Source organism: Gorilla gorilla, chromosome 9 (assembly GCF_029281585.2).
Source record: "Gorilla gorilla gorilla isolate KB3781 chromosome 9, NHGRI_mGorGor1-v2.1_pri, whole genome shotgun sequence".
NCBI classification, from domain to species: Eukaryota; Metazoa; Chordata; class Mammalia; order Primates; family Hominidae; genus Gorilla; species Gorilla gorilla.
The window spans coordinates 28609575-28631097 of NC_073233.2; the positions used below are offsets into that span (position 1 = coordinate 28609575).

Consider the following 21523-nt stretch of genomic DNA (forward strand, 5'->3'; position numbering starts at 1 on the left):
ATTCAAGAACTACAACCATTCCAATCAAAAAGTCCTTGAATGGTGAAATGTAAAAGAAAGGAAAGGTAGGGAACTATGTATAAAACAGTGCTGAAAAAAACAAATTTAGCAATTAGAAAGAAGAAATTTTGAAAAGTTGCTGGAAGATAAAAAGCAGATGAGATTGAATTCACAGAAATACAAGAGCAGAGGATACCAAAGCCCAAATGATATTCAGGATAAAACTGATAGAAATATGCAAGTTGTTGCAAAGTGGCTGTAGAGATAAGATCACTTTGGCTAATAAATTCAGATATCAGGTAAAAGCCCCTGTAAAAATAATTAATTGAAGAAGTATTCAAGACAGCTTGGATAAATATCAATTCTACTCCATATTCCCCCAACTGAACTGTTAGTAGTGACATTAGTATCCTACTTGAAGCCTTAATTATAGTAGAAATTCTGGCACAAAGAACTAAAGAGGAGGTTTGGACAGGAGAAGCAAAATAAATTATGGTCTGTTCACCCCTGCACCCCATCAAATGAATGCTCTCAGACTCAGAAGCTAAAATATCTGCAAACTCTGTATAATCCCTCACTCTACATCTTCCTGACAACCAAAAGAAGCTTCTTTCTATAATTAGAGCCTGTATCTACATTCAAAGTAGACATTGTTAAATTGTGATTGAAAGAAATGTGGAAAGCATAAAGTTCTGAGATGTGATAGTGTCTCTTTGCACTTACCTTGTAGGTGTACTATATTCTCTCAAGATGTCCTTTTGGCATAGAAGATGGGAAGAAAAGGTTTGGGATTGAAAGACTGCTAAACTCTAACACTTACTCATCTGCCTATCCACTCCATGATGTATGTATAGGTTTGATTGTGAAAATCTGAGCTTATTTTCCTCCTGCCATGTTCATTACTGGGAGAGAGAATCTTCCTTTACTTCAATTGCTTAGTTTTCTCTCATGGTGGGAAAATCCCCAAAGACTTCTTGGTTCTGAGCTGAGAGCTTTACGAGCTATGCTGAGATATATAGTAAATGTATCTTTGAGGTTTCAAATGGACATTTATTTTAAAAACTTTTACATTTGCACATGACTTTTTATTAGAACCCATTTTGAAAATAGCAGTCACATTAAAAGAACATTTTAGAACATAATATTTGGAAATTTCTATCTGAGCCCTTTAGTTCTTTTCTCATTTATAAAGTTTTGAAGCTGTAAAGAATTTAAATTACATGCATTCACATATTCATTCATCAAATACATGATTGGCTTCAATTATATGTAAAGCATTCTGTTAGGCATTATTGGAACACAACCATGAATACAAGCTCATAGACTAGGACTGTCCTAGAAATAAAGCATGTGTACAACTGCAATATAAACTAAAGGCTTCAGTGCATAAGAATGCTTCAGGTGTTATGACAACTGATATTCAGAAGAACGTTTTTTGGGGGCTGGCAAATCATTGTACAAAAACATTGAGTTTATAAGTTTAATAGAGAAATGACATTTTACATGATTCACCTGTTGAACCAAACCTGAAAACTTGGCCTTGGAACCAATACTCAACCTAATTTCTGGGTGTTTTTGATGGAAACCTTCTCATTTGAATAGCCAGTGTTTAAATTTCACCACCTATTGGCAGTGGAAATCCTGGGGCTGAATGTGTACATATTCTACTTTGAGATCATCCCTTGGAATGTCTATTTTTGTTGTTTCTTTTGTTACAGTTTTACTCTTCCATACTTAAAAAGACTTTTTGGTGATGTATTCTCTTTGTAAGAAATATAGTTCTCAGTAATAGAAGAAACAAATATTTCAATTGAAACAAGTGGCAGCTAAATAATTCCCCATTTTTTTGAAATACAGTGTTGCTGTAATAGTTCCCAAAAGCCCAAAGCCAAGCTCTTCTTTTTATAGGACTTAGTCTGTTGTGCTAGTTTTCCTCTGTTAATGTTTAATTTTTGTTTTGTTTACTTTTGTTTTTTGAGACGGCGTCTTGCTCTGTCCCCCAGGCTGGAGTGCAGTGGTGCAATCTTGGCTCACTGCAGCCTCCGTCTCCCGGGTTCAAGCAATTCTCCTGCCTCAGCCTCCTGAGTAGCTGGGATTACAGGCACACACCATCATGCCTAGCTAATTTTTGTATTTTTAGTAGAGACGGGGTTTTGCTATGTTGGCCAGGCTGTAATTGAACTCCTGGCCAATATTCAATATTTATTCAGTAGTATGAGAATTTACTCCAGGTCAGTTCAACACTGATTAGTTTTTCTGTAAGAGTAGAGGAAATTTTCCAAAATGAGTCGCCATTTTCAACAGGAGTGTCAATTTAGTAACTTAAGTATTAGAAAAAACAAACAGCCTCTTCTTTTTTTCAACAGCCCTTGAACACATATATAGTAAATATCCACTGAGGATTGGTTCGAGAACCAATCCCCGGTCCCTTGGATACCAAAATCCCAGCATGATCAAGTTCATTATATAAAATGTAGTAGTATTTGCATATAGCCTACACACATTCTTCAGCATACTTTAATTCATCTCTAGATTATTTATAATACCCAATACAATATAAATGTAAATCGTTGTTACACTGTATTGTTTTTAAATTTGTGTGTGTGTATGTTTACTGCTGTTTAAAAATATTTACAATCTGCTGTTGGTTAGATTTGTGGGTGCAGAACCTGCAGATACAGAGGGCCCACTGTCACAATTTTTTTTTCCTGGGGCAAAGAAACTCTTAGGAGATTATAGATTCTAAATACTAACATGGACGTTTGGTAAAGCAGAAAGATCTAAAGTAGGTTAATTAACACTGCATTGCATTCTGTCCATCTTTCTTCACAAAAGAGCTCATACTGTTTTTTTTTTTGAAGATTTTGAGTTTTTTAAAATTAATTTTTAGGGCATTAATTCTATTCTTACAATGCCATATCATAAAGCCAAACTAATGTCTTCAGTCATCAGCAATTTTAAACTATACATGTAGCCTTTCAGTAGAGTCATATAGGCTCATTGGAAATTCGATGAGCTATCACTGGAGATAGCTATAACTTACTGGTGATTTTACTTTTTAATCTTTCTTTACTTCTGAATGCAGTGTTAGGCACTGGATTTTCCCTTATGTGCTTTACAGAATCATTTTTCAAAATACCCACATAGGCTGCTTTTTTGGTTGTTTAATTTCTTAAGATTCAGTTGGATTACCTACAGAAGAAGAAAAAAGTTGGAATCTGGGTGATATAAAATTTAACACCTTATCATATAAAGATTTTCACACGTGCTAAATTTTATTTATTTTTTTAACTTTCTTTTTTTATTATACTTTAAGTTTTAGGGTACATGTGCACAATGTGCAGGTTAGTTACATATGTATACATGTGCCATGTTGGTGTGCTGCACCCAGTAACTCGTCATTTAACGTTAGGTATATCTCCAATGTGCTAAATTTTAAACTGGATATTTATTCAGTGCTGCCTTCAGCAGTTCATTTGTCTGCAGTAAAAACAGAATGTCTTAAACAGCCACAGTGTACACAATACTTTGCTAGGCCATGAAAAGATATTAATAATATTAGTCAGTATCTAACAATGGGAAAAGAACTTATACATGAAGCAATACCAAGCCCCTTAAATGCTAAAGTTTGTTGTAATATTTTAAGTTCTTTGGGAAATGGCTATCAGTGAGGACAGAATAGGAGTCTCTTCCAGTAATAGCAGTATGACTTTGGATTAGTTGCTTAATGTTCCTTGAAGTTTAATTTTTTCATCTATAAAAAAAAAGTGTTAGCCCATTTCTAAAGTCCTATCCAGCTATATAGTGATATGGCTCTCTGGGCCGTGAATATTATATTAGGATTTGAGCAGAGAAGAAAGGGCATTCCAGGTGAAAGAATAGCTTGAGTAAAGCCAAAGTCTTACACTTTTACTTGGATTTTGAGATAGCTTTGTGTGATAATTTAATAAATAAATATTATTAGTTTGTGAAATAATTTCACATCAATTGAATATGAAATCTAAAAGTAAAAGAAAACATACCCTTGTTTACTAACATTCTTAGAACAGCAGTGTTTATTTACTTCGTCTTTGTCTTTTGCTTCGTCTTTTATGTACCCTCCTCTTGAATATCTGCAGGGCCAATATTGGAAGCCATCAGAACCTCCCAATCCTACCAATGAAAGATACACACTTCACCAGAATTGGGCTCGATTTTCCTATTTCTACAAGGAGCAGCCTTTAGACTTGATTAAGTAAGTTTCATACACAGGATCAGACCAATTAAAACTTGATAATGTGATTTTTATTCACAATGGCATAATATTTTTTTACTACTATTTTTGCCCACTACATTTCACAACTTCTTGATTTCATATCTACATTATAAATTAGCAATTCATTTAGGAGAATGTTGTTGCTAAACTGAGGAAAGACAACAGCGATAGTATGGTGGTTAAGAGGTTAGACCTTAGCATTTAGCTAGGCTGAATTCCAATCCAAGTTCTGTCTCTTGAAAGCTATATAAATTTGGTCAAGTTACTTAACCATTATGAAAATAGATGTAACAATATTACTACTTTTTAGCACATTAGTTATAATATCTATACTATCTGTAAAACGGGAATAGCAATATTACTACTTTTTAGCATAGGGGCTAACACTTAGTGTTTAATACATATTAGTTTTTGTTTCTCTTGGAGTCCAGAAATTTGGAACATAAGACAAAGGTTGTGTATGGATGTTTGTGTGTGTGTGTGTGTGCTCTCAGTGAGCTGTGAAGACATTTGTTCTATGACCTCAATCCTTTAGATAGTTTCATTAGCTAAGCAAGAAGACTATGGTTGCAGGTTATCACTTTAAAGCATAGCAATACTACAAGCATACAAGATATTAGGAGACTTATATGATTTTATTCAATGAACTATTAGATTAGAGATCTCTTGCTACTATAGGCAGTGTTTTTTCCTTGATGATTTATACTTGCATTGCTATGCTTACACAGCATCACAGTATCTGTTTCATGAGACTGATTTGAATGGATCCATCCAAATCAATTGAAATGTTACCTCAACAGTATGTTTAAGTCAAACTAGAGGACACATTTTGGAAAATTAATGTCACTTAGTCAGTTTATAAACTGGGGCTTTTGATAAATCATGCAAACTCTTCCTTGAATGGCTATTTTAACTGTTTTGAATAATATTTAATACTTTAAATTATAAAACCAGAATATTTATCAAAAACATTTCAAATAATTAAGAGATGAACAAAGTTTTAAGTGAAACTCTACCTTCATCAAACTCCACAAAAATAACTAGGCTTGATTTGGATAATATTGATTTAGTCCTATTTTTGTGTTCCTGCATAAAAAAGCAGAAACATTTTTTTTTCTGAGACCAATGGCATCCTTCTCTTCTCTTTCATGCTAATATTTTTCTTTATTCACTAAATAGTATATTTCTGATATCCTTCTATGAATACACAAAGATCTATCTGATACTATTTAGTGGAACACAGAATGCCTTATTATAAATTTTTCATAATTCATTTATTTGTTTTTCTATTGAAAAACATTAGGCTGTCCCAATTTTTTTCTATAATTTCAACTTTTTAATTTTAGATTCAGTGGTATACATGCATGTTTTTTGTGTGGGTATATTGCACGATGCTGAGGTTTGGGGTGCAGATCCTGCCACCCAAGTAGTGAGCATAGTAACAAATAGGGAGTTTTTTAACCCACACCCCTCTCCCACACTACGTCCTCTAGTGTATATCGTAGTCATCCTTATGTCTATGTGTATTCAATATTTATTTCCCACTTACAAGTGGGAATATACAACATTTGGTTTTCTGTTCTTGTATTAATTTGCTTAGGATAATGGCCTCCAGCTGTGTCAATGTTGTGCAAAGGACATAATTTTATTCTTTTTGATGGTCATGTAGTATTCCTTGGTTTATATATACCACGTTTTATTTATCTGCTCCACCATTAATGGTGACCCAGGTTGATACCATGTCTTTGCTATTGTGAATAGTGCTGCAATGGACATATAGGTGCATGCATCTTTTTGGTAGAACAATTTATATTGCTTTGAGCATATGCCCAGTAATGAGATTGTTGGGTCAAACGGCAGCTCTGTTTTAAGTTCTTTGCAGAAGCTCCAAACTGTTTCCCACAGCAGCTGAATTAATTTTCATTCCCATCAACAGTGTATAAATGTTCTCTTTTCCCCCAAATCTCACCAGCATCTGATATTTCTTGACTTTTTAATCATAGCCATTCTGACTGGTATGAGATGTTATCTAATTGTGGTTTTAATTTGCATTTCTCTGGATTAGTGATGATGAGCATTTTTTCATATGTTTGTTGGCTGCTTGTATGTATTTTGAGAAGTGTCTGTTCATGTCCTTTGCCAATTTTTTAATGGGGTTATTTGGATATTGCTTGTTGACTTGTTTGAGTTCCTCATAGATTCTGGATATTAGACCTTTGTTGGATGTGTAGTTTGTGAATGTTTTCCCCTATACTGTAGATTGTTCACTCTATTGATACTTTCTTTTGCTGTGCAGAAGCTCTTTAGTTTAATTAGGTCCCACTTGTCAATTATTTTTTGATGTTGCAATTGCTTTTGGTGACTTAGCCAAAAATTATTTACCCAGGCCGATGTAGAGAAAGATACTTCTTAGGTTTTCTTCTAGGATTTTTATAGTTTGAGGTCTTACATTTAAAACTTTATTCCACCTTGAGTTATTTTTCTATATGGTGAAAGATAAGGGTCCAAGTTTTATTCTTCTGTATATTGCTATCAGTTATCCCAGCACCATTTATTGAATACGGAATCCGTTCCCCATTGCTTGTTTTCATCAGCTTTGTTGAAGACCAGATGGTGGGAGGTGTGCAGCTTCATTTCTGGTTTCTCTGTTTAGTTCCATTGGTCTATGTGTCTTACCAGTACCATGCTGTTTTGCTTACCGTAGCCTTATAGCATAGTTTGAAGCCAGGTAGTGTGATGCTTCCAGTTGTGTTCTTTGTTGTGTTCTTTTTGGTTAGGATTGCTTTGGCTATTTGGCCATTTTTATGGTTCTATGTTAATGTTAGAATAGCTTTTTCTAATTCTATGAAAAATGTCATTGGTAGTTTGATAGCAATAACATTGAATTTGTAAATTGCTTTGGGCAGTATGGCCATTTTAATGATACTGATTCTTTCAATCCATGAACAAGGAATGTTGTTCCATTTATTTGTGTCATCTCTGATTTCTTTCATCAGTGTTTTTTAGTTTTCCTTGTAGAGATCTTTCACCTCCTGGATTAGCTGTATTCCTAGATATTTCATTTTTTGTGGCTATTGAAAATGGAATTGTGTTCTTGATTTGACTCTCAGCTTGAACATTATTGCCATATAGAAAGCTACTCACTTTTGTCCATTCCTTTTGGGTCCTGAAACTTTACTGAACTCTCTCATCTGTCATTTATGAAATCTAGGAGACTTTTGGTGGAGTCTTTAGGGTTTTCTAGGTGTAGAATCATTTGTCAACAAAGAGAGATAGCTTTACTTCTTCTTTTCCTATTTGGATGCCTTTTTTTTTTTTTTCTCTTGCCTGATTCCTCGGGCTAGGACTTAAGCACTATGTTGAATAGGAGTGGTAAGAGTGGGAATCTTTGTTTTATTTCATTTCTCAAGGGGAACGATTCCAGCTTTTGCCCATTCAGTATGATGTTGGTTGTGGGTTTATCATAGATGGCTCTTATTATTTTGAGGTATGTTCATTCAATACCAAGACTATTGAGGGTTTTTTAATCATGAATGGAAAGGGATGCTGAATTTTATCAAAAGCTTTTTCTACATTTATTGAGATGATCATATGTTAATATTTTTTCCTCTTAATCCTATTTATGTGGTGAATCACATTTACTTATTTGCACTTGTTGAATCAGCCTTGCATCTCAGGAATAATGCCAGTTTGATCGGATGTATTAACTTTTTGATGTGCTCCTGGATTTGGTTTACTAGTATTTTGTTGACAACTTTTGTGTCTGTATTCATCAGGGATATTGGCCTGACATTGTCTTTTTGTTGTTGTGTCTCTATCAGATTTTGGTATCAGCCTGGTGCTGGTTTCATAGAACTAGTTATGGAGAAGCCTTTCCTTTTTGAGTTTTTGGAATGGTTTCAGCAGGGTTGTTACAAGTTCTTCTTTGTATGTCTATCTGCTAGTATTTGGGTGTGAATTCATCTGGTCTAGGGCATTTTTTGATTGGTAGGTTTTTAAATTAATGATTAAATTTCAAAACTTATAATGGTCTGTTTGGGTTTTTACTTTCTTCCTGGTTTAATCTTGGGAGCTTTTGTGTTTCCAGGAATTTATTCATTTCATAGATTTTCTAATTTATGTGCGTAGAACTTTTCATAATAGTATTGGAGGATTTTTGATTTCTGTAGGATTAGTTATAATATCATCATTGTCATTTCTCATTGGACTTATTTGGATCTCCTTTTTTTCTTTGTTAATATAGCTAGGGTGGTCTGTCTTATTTATTCTTTTGAAGAACCAATACTTGGTTTCATTGATCTTGTGTATAGATTTTTGCATCTCAACTTAGTTCAGTTCTTCTATAATTTTAGTTGTTTTTTTCTGCTAGCTTTGGAGTTGGTTTGTTCTTATTCTCTAGTTCCTCTAGGTGGAATTTTAGATTGTTATTTTGAGGTCTTTCTTACTACTTAATTGAGGCATATTAGAGCTATAAATTTTCCTCTTAGGACTGTGTTAACAGCATCCCAAAGATTTTGGTAAGTTGTATCCTATTTTTATTAATTTCAAAGAATTGTTTGATTTGTGCCTTAATTTGATTATATACTCAGGAGTTATTCGGAGCAAGTTGTTTAATTTCCATGTATTGGTACAGATTTGAGATATCTTGGTATTGATTTCCATTTTTAAAGCACTGTGGTCTGAGTGTGTGCTTGATATGATTTTGTCTTTTTTAATTTATTGAGACTTGCTTTATGACTAAACATGTGATCTCTGAGAAGATGAGAATATATATTATGTGATTGGTTAGTGCTCTGTAGATGTCTATTAGGTCCAATTGGTCCAGTGTTGAGTTTAAGTCCAGAACTCTTTTGCTAGTTCTCTGCATCAATGATCTGTCTAATGCTGTCAGTGGGATGCTGAAGTCTCCCACTACCATTATGTGGCTCTCTAAGTATTTTTATAGGTCAAGAAGGGCTTGTTTTATAAACATGGGTGCTTCATTGTTGGGTACATATATATTTAGGATAGTTTAGTCTTCTTGTTGAATTGAGCCCTTTATAATTATGTAATGGCCTGCTTTGCCCTTCTTGATTCTTGTTGGTTTAAAGTCTATTTCATCTGATAGAATAGAGACTCCTGTTGTTTTTGTTTTCCATTTGCATGGTAGATCTTTCTCCATCCCTTTACTTTGAACCTGTGAGTGTCATTAGATGTGAGACGGGTCTCTTAAAGACAGCGGACAGTTGGATCTTGTGTTTTTATCCAGCTTGCCACTCTATGTCTTTTACATGCAGTGTTTAGACCATTTATATCCAGTGTTAGTATTGATATGTGAGATTTTGATCTTGTCATCACGTTGTTAGCTTGTTGTTTTGTAGACTTGATTGTATAGTCTCTTTATAGTGTCTTTGGGCTATGTGTTTAAGTGTGTTTTGTGATAGCAGGTGTTGTTCTTTCATTCCATGTTTAGTACTCTCTTAAGGACCTCTTGTAAGCCGTGTCTAGTGGTAAAAAATTATCTCAGAATTTGCTTGTCTGAGAAGAATTGTATTTCTCCTTCACTTATGGAGCTTAGTTTGATGAGATATGAAATTCTTGGTTAGAATTTCTTTTCTTTAAGGATGCTACAAATAGGCTTCCAATCTCTTCTGGCTTGTAAGATTTCTGCTGACAGGTCTGCTGCTAGCCTGATGAGCTTCCATTTGGATGTAATCTGACCCTTCTTTCTAGCTGCCTTTAAATTTTTTTGTTCGTGTTGAACTTGGTGAATCTGATGACTATGTGCCTTGGGGATATAGTGTCTCATCAGGGTTCTCCATCTTTCTTAAATTTGTATATCAATTTCTGGTGAGATTGGGGACATTTGTATAGACTATATCCTCAAACATTTTTTCCAGGTTGTTTACTTTCCTGTCTCAGGAATGCCAATAAGTCATAAGTTTGGTCTCTTTATGTAATCCTAAATTTCTTGGAGGTTTTGTTCTTTTTTTTTTTTTTTAACTTTTGTCTGGCTCAGTTGATTTGAAGAACTGGTTTTTGAGCTCTGAGATGCTTTCCTCAGCTTGGTCTATTCTGCTGTTAACTCTTCCTGTTGTATTATAAAATTCTTGTAGTGATTGCTTCCATTCCAGAAGTTCAGTTTTGTTTTTTCCTAAAATGGCTATTTCATCTTTCAGCTCTTAGATTGTTTTACTGGATTCCTGGATTACTGGATTGGGTTTTAACTTTCTCTTGAATCTCGATGAGTGTCCTTTCCATCTACATTCTGAATTGTATACCTGTCATTTCTGTTGTTACCATCTAGTTAAGAAGCATTGCTGAGGAGCTCATTTGGAGGTAAGGGGACACTGACTTTTTGAATTTCCAGAGTTCTTGCACTGAATCTTTCTTGCCTGAGAGGGCTGGTGATCCATTAATTGTAGTATAAGTTGAGTATAGTCAATTGGCTTCATTACTGGGTGCTTTCAGAGAGCCAAGGCTCTGTACAGGGTCTTTATTTGTAGCTGGATTCTTGCCTTGGGTTTCACAGTTTTGTATATTGGCAGAATGTTTTTGGTGTTGTAATTTGGTTTACTATCCAGTAAATGGCACTTAGGAGTAAGAGCCTGCAGATAGGCTCAGCCTCGCAGCGCTTCAGTATTTCTGCCTATTCACAGCAGTGCTCTCTGGTGGGGTGAAAAGAGAGATGACCCTCTCTCCTTGCTGGTATGCTTCGGGATCCTGGGGGAGACCCCTCTGATCACTGGCACTGTGTCTGTGTTTCCTTTGTTACTTGCTAATTTCAGTATTACTTCTGATGTGATCTGATATGATTTATAATTTGCTCTACTTATCTCTGAAGTTCAATCAATTTTTGTTTTGTATCTTTCCACTCTTCTCTATTCCTTTTTTTAGTTTTTATATTTCTGGGGTTTTCTTGTATCAGCAAATATTTATTTGAGAAGAGTTCACTCTGTTTTTAGGTTTTTATTACAGTATTATTCAATTTCATGTTATTTGGGGAGAATTATCAGACTAAATTATTTACTTCATATTTTCTGATTTTGCTTTTGTTTTGCATGTTTTTTTATGGATGTGACCTACCTATTTCAATTTGTTTTTAATTTATAAACAGAGTTTCTAGCACTAGAGTGCCCCTCTCTGTTAGTCCATCACACATTCTCAATGTGTTGTCTGTAGACACCTTTCTGCAGTGTTAAAAATGTCATTTTCTCATTGTGTGCCTGTGTTTTGACTGTGGCTCATCACATGAGGTCAGGGGTAGCATTTTCTACTTGTGGCATCATGTCGGCACTCAAAAAGCTTCAGATTTTAGAGAATTTTGTGTTTCGAATTTTCAGATGAGGGATGCTCAACCTGGTGAATGGGAGTGAGGGAGAATCTGTTTCTGTGTGTGCTGGACCTGAAGCTTCCTGTGAGTCTCACAGCTGTGGGCACCCATCTTCCCTTGCCCTGCGAAGCCTATTTCTTTCATTTCTACGAGATTCTAACTCTCCTCTCTTATTTTCTTTTTTCTGTTTACTGACACTCCTCCAAGGAGTACCAGTCTTCTCTTTGTATCTGCTTCTTCTCAAGAAATATTGCTTATCTCAGGCTGCCACTTCCAGTCTCACTCTTTTCAGATCCTTTCTTATAGATTATAAATGACCAAATCCAAACATATATTCTGCATTAGGGCATTTAGTTAAACTTTTCTCTAGGGTTATTTTAGCTGTGTTTCTTTATGTTTTCCACCCTACTTTACATTTTTCCCCTATAATTTCTTAAACATCTTCGCCTCTCTCCTGTGTCTTAGGTTTGTAGCAGCAGGTGTTGAAGTTGTTTTTATTTCCTTAGTTGCAGGTAATTTGAGGATCATGACGTTCTCTGTCATGATACTGAAGGCCTGTATTGGGTTTGGGTGTTTTTCCTCTCCTTGTTGACTTCATGGGTTTTAGTAAAGGTTTTGTGGGTAGACTTGATAAAAGTTAAAATATTCTTAAAATAGAAAGAATTTGCCTGTAATCTCAGCACTTTGGAAGGCCAAGGCAGGCAGATCACTTTAGGTCAGGAGTTTGAGACGATTCTGGTCAACATGGTGAAACCCCGTTTCTACTTAAAAAATAATAATAGTACCACTACAAAAATTACCCCAGCGTGGTGGCACACACAACTGTAATCTCAGCTACTTTGGAGGCTGAGGCAGGAGAATTGCCTGAACCTGGGAAACAGAGGTTGCGATGAGCCAAGATCGCACCACTACCCTACAACCTAGCACAACAGAGTGAGACCCTGTTTCAAAAAAAAAAAAAAAAAAGCAAAAAAGAAAAGAAAGAATTTATTCATATATGCATAATTACAATTTACACATTTCTTTTAATGAGACTTTATTAAGCATCACTACATATCAAGCAAGGTACTGTTCCTACAAAGATAATCAGGTGGTGGTTTCCTGACATGAATTTGTTTGCAGGAACACACACAAATGCATATTAGTTACAGCACAGTAATACTCCAAACAAAATACAGAGGGAAAAGCACCTATCTTCATGACAACCTCTGGGAAAGCTTCACAGTGCTTTTGAAATATGTCTTGAAAGATAAGTAGCAGTATAGTAGGGAAAGAAGTTAGGTAAGAATATCTCAGGCAAAGAGAACACACAAGAGCATTGTGTGTTTAGTTCTTCATGTAGGAGTGTTGGCAAAGAAGATTTGAATGTTCACCAGGAACAAAATCCTGAAGAACAATGCTGAAGTAAAAAGATGAAGCTTTGAAGGAAGAAAAGGATATTGCTCAATTTTTCTTTAGAAACATCATTTTATTGGAAACAAAAGATAATTTAGATGGATATAAGATTGAACTCAGGGAAGTAAGGAGGCTGTTAAAATTGTCCAGCAATAAATTTTGGAGGTCTTTTCAAGGCATTGACAACAGGAAGGAGAGGAGACTATGAATTAGAAAAAATATTTTTATGACAGAATTCATTGGACCTAATGGATTATTGGATATGGAGGACAAAAATAAGGAAGACAGAATGATAGGGTGTCTAGAAAGAGATACAGTTTATAGGAATCTGAGTTCCTAGATTTCACATATTTCATGTTACCTCTATACCAAACATCACTTTAATGTCCAGATATCTGGAAGTGTTTTTTCTGCCTTTTGAGCACAGATAGTTTTGTCACATTAGATAATATTTTTGGGGAAAACGGCAATGCTAAGATTGAGAAAAATGGGCTGATAGAGCATATAAAGTTGAAGACTGATCACTGGCACATCAGCTCTATCAGCTCATTTTTTTTCCTTCCAGCTTACACTTCAGGTAATTTTTTTTTTGATATCCATATGTTGTATGTTAATGCTTAGAAACAAAATTGAAATACTGCCACATACTAAATAGCATAGACTAAATATATGTGTGGTACAGATAATGTTATTACAATGTGAGGATAATACTGAAGCTAAGTTTCTCAGATGTTTATGGATTCATTATAAAAATAAGTCATTTTAGAAAAAAATGTTTGCATTGATTGATTTATCAAGATTGTATTCAATTTAATTCTATCATCATTCTTTTGATTATTTACTATGTCTTCAACTAAATATTACATCTTGGAAATACAAAATGAGAGCAGTCCCCTCACACAGTATCTAACACACATCTACCTATCAGATGCTGTGTTAAATGGTGCAGTGCCACAGATCAGTTGAAAGTCTAATAATTAAAATGGACAGGTTAAAAAAGATCATAGATTTAAATATATGGCATATTTTTCTAAAAAATAATACTCAAAAGAAGCCTCTCCCTATATTTGAGCTTTTGTAGAGTGTCTCATGTTATTAGATTTATCTTATTTTCTTAGTTATGACTAACAAGATAGTTTAAATATTAAATGTGATTTCAATAATGTATGCATTTTTACCATATTGCAAATCTAAGAAATATCTCCTGCTTTCTGAGATCCTGAAAGATTAGTTGTTAACCTGTTACTGTTAGATACCCAAGTCCAAAGTTTAGTAAGATAATTTGTATATTTCCACATGTAATAAATACTTACCTGATTTCATTTAGTAAATTCTCAGCAATTTCTTTTTTTGACAGGTTTAGAGTTCTTGAGGGATTTTGTTTTTTATGCTCAAGGAATAAGACTTGTGACAATTGAAAAGGAGAAAAAAGTAGTACTTTAAAACTAAGATTGTTGAAATATCCAGTTTCCTTATGAATACTTAAAGAATTTTTAAGTTAAGTCTATAGCAATAATGTTGATATTATATTTCTAATAACATTGATTCTGCCATTTTTAAAACACTAAAAATAGACATGGTAAACAGTAAATTTCATAAAATATATTTTTGTACTTTTTCTGATTTTGATGTCATGTACTATTACAATAATTTCTACATTTTTCAGAAAAAAACTGGGAGAAACAAAGTTCATTCACTCTGAGTAAGCTAAGGAAGTTGTGAATGGCAGATTAGCAAGGGAATATGATGGCATTATAATTTAATTTCAAGTTTATAGTGATCTGGAAAACCAAATTAGGGAAATTAACAATGCAAAAATGTTCATCATCACTGAAAAGAATGAAAAAAGACAGGATAAACAGAAAGATGCCTACTAATGTTAAGAGTGTTGAAATATGAAGAATGGGATGTTCAATAAAGTTAATATTGAATATGATAAATGTATTTTAAAATCTCATTGAGAAAAATGTTTATAACCTTTATGTTCAGATATGTGTTCTTATTAAGCATATATAGAAATTACAATTTAATATTAAGTACTTTCACAGAATCATATGGCATGCTACTAGAACACAAAAGGTATCACATCTTTCTGCCTAGGAAACTGTGGAAAGACTCACAGATTTGGTGAGCTGGGATCTATATGAATAAGGAGGAAGATTAATCAGGTTAAACAACAACAACAAGAAAACCTGACTTTCTGAGGAGGAGAAAACTACTTTCTCTCATTCCTAAATGGGTACTAAGTTAAAAACAAAACACTTGGTTGTGAGAATTAAAATGTTGTGCCAATAAACGCTGTCACTTTTCAATTCTTTGAAAACCAAGAGCTGGGCTGCATATTTCATAGAATTTTTGCTAAAGTAGTCATGTTTAATTCCTTGGCCTGCTGCGTATGTCACAATCCTGTAAACATCCAGGATTCAAACTTGGAGAAAGATGGAAATGTATATCTACAATGCGGTCAGAGAAATGTTTTCAGTTTTAGAGAGATAAAGCAAAAGTCCATGCAGATTTTGGATATGGTTTTGTTAAGTTCATTCCTAGAAATTACATTGTAGAATATTCTGTAGTTTATTTAAAAACCATTTAAATTCTCTTTATAATACAGAGGCTTTCCAAATTATCTTATTTAAATTTTAAATTTAAATTCCATTTAATTGGCTTTCTACTTATATCTGTTATCCCTTTTAATCCTTGTATCAGTCCTTGCAGTATGGCATAAGCACTATCTTGTGTCAAAACATGATAATGATATGGAAACTGAAGTTTAGAGAGTTGAGTAACTTCACCAAAACTACATGTCTAGAAAGCAGTGGAGCCAAAATTAGAGTATATGCTGTCTGAATACAAAATCAAGGCTCTCCGGACTATAACATTCTTCCATATTCTGATTCTGTTTTTACTCTTTTTCACAGGAATTATTATGGAGAAAAAATTGGTATCTATTTTGTCTTTCTTGGATTTTACACAGAAATGCTATTCTTTGCAGCTGTAGTTGGCTTAGCTTGTTTTATTTATGGTTTATTATCAATGGAACATAACACAAGCAGGTAAGTGCACCTGAGTTGCCCAGATAGAGAAAACGTCTTTATCTTGTGCCAAATGAAGTTGTTGTTATTATTTCCCTGGCATTTCCTTCAGAATGTTTCCTTATAGCAGCAGATAATCGATATTTTCCAAAAACTACTCAAACATAACAGTCGCCTCTCACCTGGTGCTTTATGGAAAATCTGTTTTTAAAGCTGGGCTCTGAAAAGTCTACTCCTCAAAGCATGACTTGACCCACTATAGAAATAGCTGCTTGATTGCCCCTTCTGTTATATGTGAGAAGTTATATAAGTAGTTGTTCTAATAAGAACAGCTTGGACTTTTACCTAAACACCTATCACTTTTCAATAACTTTGCTGTTCCTCTTGCAGCACTGAAATCTGTGACCCTGAGATTGGTGGTCAGATGATCATGTGCCCACTCTGTGATCAAGTGTGTGATTATTGGAGACTAAATAGTACGTGTTTGGCTTCAAAGGTATGTATGCATTGTAACATGTTGAAAAGACTTGGAATTTTCCTCCTTTTTATTACATTTAGTACTAAATTATCTTTGTGATATTGTTATTGTTATTTTTACAGTTCTCCCATTTGTTTGATAATGAGTCAACAGTGTTCTTCGCAATATTCATGGGAATTTGGGGTGAGTAAATAGTCCCATAAAGAAACAGCTTTCTTCCTATTAATGTGTTGTTTTGCCTCCATATAACATACGACAGATGAAATATCTTACATACCAAATGTGGTTTTAGATCATTGTGTCTTTGTTAGCATTAATATACTGATGGAGTGCATATTAGTGGCCATTAGTTCTTGGTCCACAAAGGTCTCTGTTAAACATCAGCTCATTTCTCTAAGAGACAACATAATTTTTGAAACATCAAATGTATTCATTTCCCACTGTCTTTCAGTGCCATGTTAAAAACAGGCTCAAAAAATACTTCATTCAGGAGAGACTAAACAAATATTTTGTGGCTGGAGGATATTGATCATGTATACAAACTGGAACACAGATCAAAAACTTGAGGACTAATGAACATTTTTCAGTATAAATTGTCTAGTTATAGTTACCACTTCCACATTCATTCATTAAAAATCCTTCATATAGAATGGAATTTCCCTTAACTTTGAAAATGCCCTGCCCAGGACTTCATATTTTAACCATTTCAGTTGGAAAGTTAAAGTGTCATGAAGTTTTTCCTGTCATCAGCAAGGAAAATATTTTCTGTAAGAATAACTTCGTTAGAAGAGACCTAAAGACTGGTCTAAAATATATCACAAAACTTGGAGTTCCTGGGTGTAAATTAGACATTTTTCCCAATTAAAAAACACCTCTAACAAACACAAATATGTGTCATTCAAAACTGGGCAAGGGCGGCCAGGCACGGTGGCTCATGCCTGTAATCCTAGCACTTTGGGAGGCCGAGGTGGGCAGATCACAAGGTCAGGAGATCGAGATTACCCTGGTTAATACGGTGAAACCCCGTCTCTACTAAAAAATGCCAAAAGAAATTAGCCAGGCGTGGTGGCAGGTGCCTGTAGTCCCAGCTACTTGGGAGGCTGAGGCAGGAGAATGGCGTGAACCCGGGAGGCTGAGCTTGCAGTGAGCCGAGATTGTGCCACTGCACTCCAGCCTGAGAGACAGAGCAAGACGCCGTCTCAAAAAAAAAAAACAAAAACAAAAACAAAAAAAACAAAAAAAAAACTGGACAAGGGCTGCATTATCCAGGCAAATAACATCAAAATTTGTAGGTATGTATGCAAAGCAGAGGGATTTATGGCTTTCTCTCATTTCTGCTTGGCTGCTGTGGTCTGAAGAGAGCAGCCTAGATTCAAAGAGAGAACAAAGAATCTAGAAATCTTATTAATGGTTTAACAGCAACCCCAGTTTTTGTAAGTTGTTGTATATACATCCATTTTTCATGAGGCTGCCAAATCCTACCTCTCATTACTTGGAATCGAAAATGAATGATAGGTGCATGATTAAAACAAATACATTGTGAGAATTTTCCATTGTTTCCATTGAGAGAGATTGTGCACCAACACCTGCCTTATATTACATCATAAATAGAGGAGTGGGTGTGTGTGGAGCACCCTACAGCACTATTTGCAGTTACTTGATCACAAGTGAGACTGATCACATTTTTAATATTTACTGACCATTGGCTCTCCTTGATGTTTGAAGTATTTAAATTTTTTTTATGATTCACATGTGCTTTTGTATAATAAGCACAGTAATCCTTTGTCTGCCACATAAATTGCAAATATCTTTTTCAGTTTGTAATTTACATTTGATCTCATTTGTAGTCAATGGACATTTTAATATATATTACTGGTCATAAAACTTTCCTTATGGTTTTTCTTGTTTTTGTGTTTCTTTAGAAAACGTTCCCCACTGAGAGATAATGTAAGATGTTCACCTATGCTTCATTTCAGAAATTTAATGATTTCATTTTATTTATACTTTAATATAATTCAGCAACTAGTTTTTAAAGTTTCTACCCTGGAACAGGTACTATTCTAGGCAATAGGAATTTAAATATGCACATACATGGTCCTTGATTTTAAGACATATTTTGAGTGTACATGCCTCCATGATTGTAATTGTGTATAAGCCAGGCTCATCACTAGATTACTTGCTCCTTTAGGACAAACACCATGGCTTTCATCTCCATAGTTCCAGGGCTAGGCATATGGTATGTATTCAAATATATGTTGAATAAATGAATAATTTAAATGCTAATTGTATTCCTTCTTTAAAATGAAAAAGGTCAAGTCCTATTTAGGCACAATCTATAAGGCCCAAACCAAGGGTCCCTTTAATTTCCTGAAATCCTTTTCAGGGAATATATGAATCCTGTGATTCCTATATACTTATAATCACAAAAGTCCATAGAAATCATGGGAACAATTTTGTTTTTAGTCCACATCATTTCTCTTTCCTTACAGTACTCTTTTTGCTAACTATTTTATACCATCATTAATTTATCTCACAATCCCATCTATGTTGGCCAACTTTCTTATTTCTACTTGAGCATTAACAAACTTTGAGACAAGAAATTTTAAATGCTTAGTGTATTTAAAAGTTTTAGCAGTATGTATATTACATCCAATCTCTTGCATAGCCATAGTAACCAAATACTGCTTCTAAAATTAATGGTAGTTGTTCTATTGTAGTATAAACAAACAAGCAAATATTAAAATGTTTAATAGTACCAAGTTCATGAAACTGTTCTCCCTGCTAACAATGTATCTACTGCATACAGCAGTAATGAAATGAATAGAGTAGAAGTTTCTGCCTCATGAAATTCACAACCAATATTAAATGATAGAATGAATAAGTGAATGAAATATAACCTGTTGTTAAGAAAGTTACAATCTAATTGGGTTAGAATCTGAAGTCTACTTTCGTAGGAGTGCATTGTAAATGCTGAGGGAGTACAGAGGAGGGCTGAATTACTTTTTGACTGGAGGAGTATATGAGGTATCTAAAATAGCCAAACTTATGGAATGAAAGAGTGGAATTGTGGTTACCAGGGCTGGACGATTAGGAAATGAACAGTTACTAATCAATAAGCATACTTTAAAGTTTCAATTAAGCAAGATGAATAAGGTCTGTACAACATTGTACTAATGGTCCACAATAATTAATTGTATACTTTACAATTAAGTGGTTAGTCTACTGTGTTCTTCCCATTTAATAAATGTTTAAATATTTCTTTAAAGTTTAAATAATGAGCAAAGGAAAACATAAGCCAATGTATACATGAGCAAATAAACAAACAAAAAACCAACAGTCAGATGATAGGTATATTTGCACTGGAAAAATATATTTTGGAAGCTGAGAGAGCAATTAGATGACTGTAATGATAAAAATATAATTAGGATTTTTAAAAATGTATGGATATCATCCATAGTTCCTTACATTATTTAAAAGGTAGAGAGTGAGTCAGAAAGTTGAATCTTTTATAGATGATACAATTATGAGTTAATATTGGAGGTATTAGTATTCTCTTCCTAAGTATATCTGAACAGAAAGGCATGTATATGCCCACCAATAGATACGTACAAGAATGTTCACAGCAGCACTATGTGTAATAGCAGGTATCTGGAAACAACTCAAATGTCTGTCAGCTCAAGAATATATAACCAGAACTGCAATTTAACCGTAGAGTCGAACACTATGCAACAATGAAAATAAATGAATTTTTGCTGTACACAGCAACAAAGTTGAACCAAAAAAAAAAAAAGCTTGACACGAAAAAGTATCAGTTGTATATCATTTAAGTAAATCCATTTGTAGTGGAATATTTTTTATATTGGTGCTGGTTATATGGGTATATTTATTTTGTGAATTTTTTTGAATTGTACATTTATATTTTATGTATTTTTCTGTAAATATATATTCTTCAATTGAAAGTTGATAATTCCAGCACTTTGAGGGGCTGAGGTGGAAGGATCACTAGAAACCAGGAGTTCAAGACCAGCCTGGGTGACAGAAGGAGACTCAAATAAAGACATAAAAAGAAAGCTGAAGTTTTGTGTGTATATATAGTATGTGTAGTTTAAAAGAGAGAGTAATTGTGCTGGGGATTGGCTCTTATGCTTCCTAGGTATATTTCCCCAAGCCTGAGAAAGCAGTACAAAGACTTGAATGATTTCAATAAAAGATAAAAGATACATGCAAAAAAATATACTTCAGTGTTAATAAAAAGCTAAGTTCAAATATTACTTCAAATTGTCTGAATGAAGAAATATATTAATATGTCTGAAAAAAATTCTTGCTTGGACCACTGACCAAGAAACTAAATTTTTGTATGTTTTTTTCAGTGTATTATTGGATACACAATATTATGCCAACACTAATAATTGATGAAGTTTTAATCAAACACAACAGTGAAAGAATAGCCACCTGAAACATGTGAACCATCCTGCAACCAAAATAATTAAAGGGAAAAGTTGAAAAAGTTTTTAACTTTTTTTATATCTTTTTTTATATATTTATTTACCTATAGTCACCTTATTTTTGGAGTTTTGGAAACAACGACAAGCCAGACTGGAATATGAATGGGACCTGGTGGACTTTGAAGAGGAACAGCAGCAGCTTCAGCTGAGACCAGAATTTGAAGCTATGTGTAAACACAGGAAATTGAATGCAGTGACTAAGGTAGACTAGAAAACTGTGAAACGGACAGCATATCTCAATGGACACACTGCTATAGGTTTCTTCTCATATAATCATAGTTTATTTTGCCTTTAAAATATTCTGCAACGTATAAATCACATAAACTTCTTTACTTTTTTCTAATATACATACATGTATATAAACGTATATATAGAATGTATATATATATGAAAATTTTCAAACACTTTCAAATGTAGATAGAAAAATATAATGAACTACATGGATGAACCCATCACTCAGAATGAATCGTTTTTAATTCATGGACAATCTCATTTCATTCATACTCATACTCTTTTGGGTCACTAAATTATTTGGAAACAAATCCA

At 34.0% G+C, this 21523-nt stretch overlaps 1 protein-coding gene across 5 annotated transcripts in view; it reads left to right on the top strand.

Annotated features, from left to right (window-relative positions):
* The window catches only part of ANO5 (anoctamin 5), a 92286-nt gene that overhangs the window by 43522 nt on the left and 27241 nt on the right, over positions 1-21523 (top strand). For all 5 annotated transcript variants that reach the window (XM_055354205.2, XM_004050827.5, XM_055354203.2 and 2 more), the window contains 6 exons: positions 731-844; positions 4119-4234; positions 15881-16015; positions 16385-16490; positions 16595-16655; positions 21028-21179. In XM_055354205.2, the coding sequence (XP_055210180.2) occupies positions 731-844; positions 4119-4234; positions 15881-16015; positions 16385-16490; positions 16595-16655; positions 21028-21179 (684 nt within the window). The remainder of the gene's footprint in view (positions 1-730; positions 845-4118; positions 4235-15880; positions 16016-16384; positions 16491-16594; positions 16656-21027; positions 21180-21523) is intronic.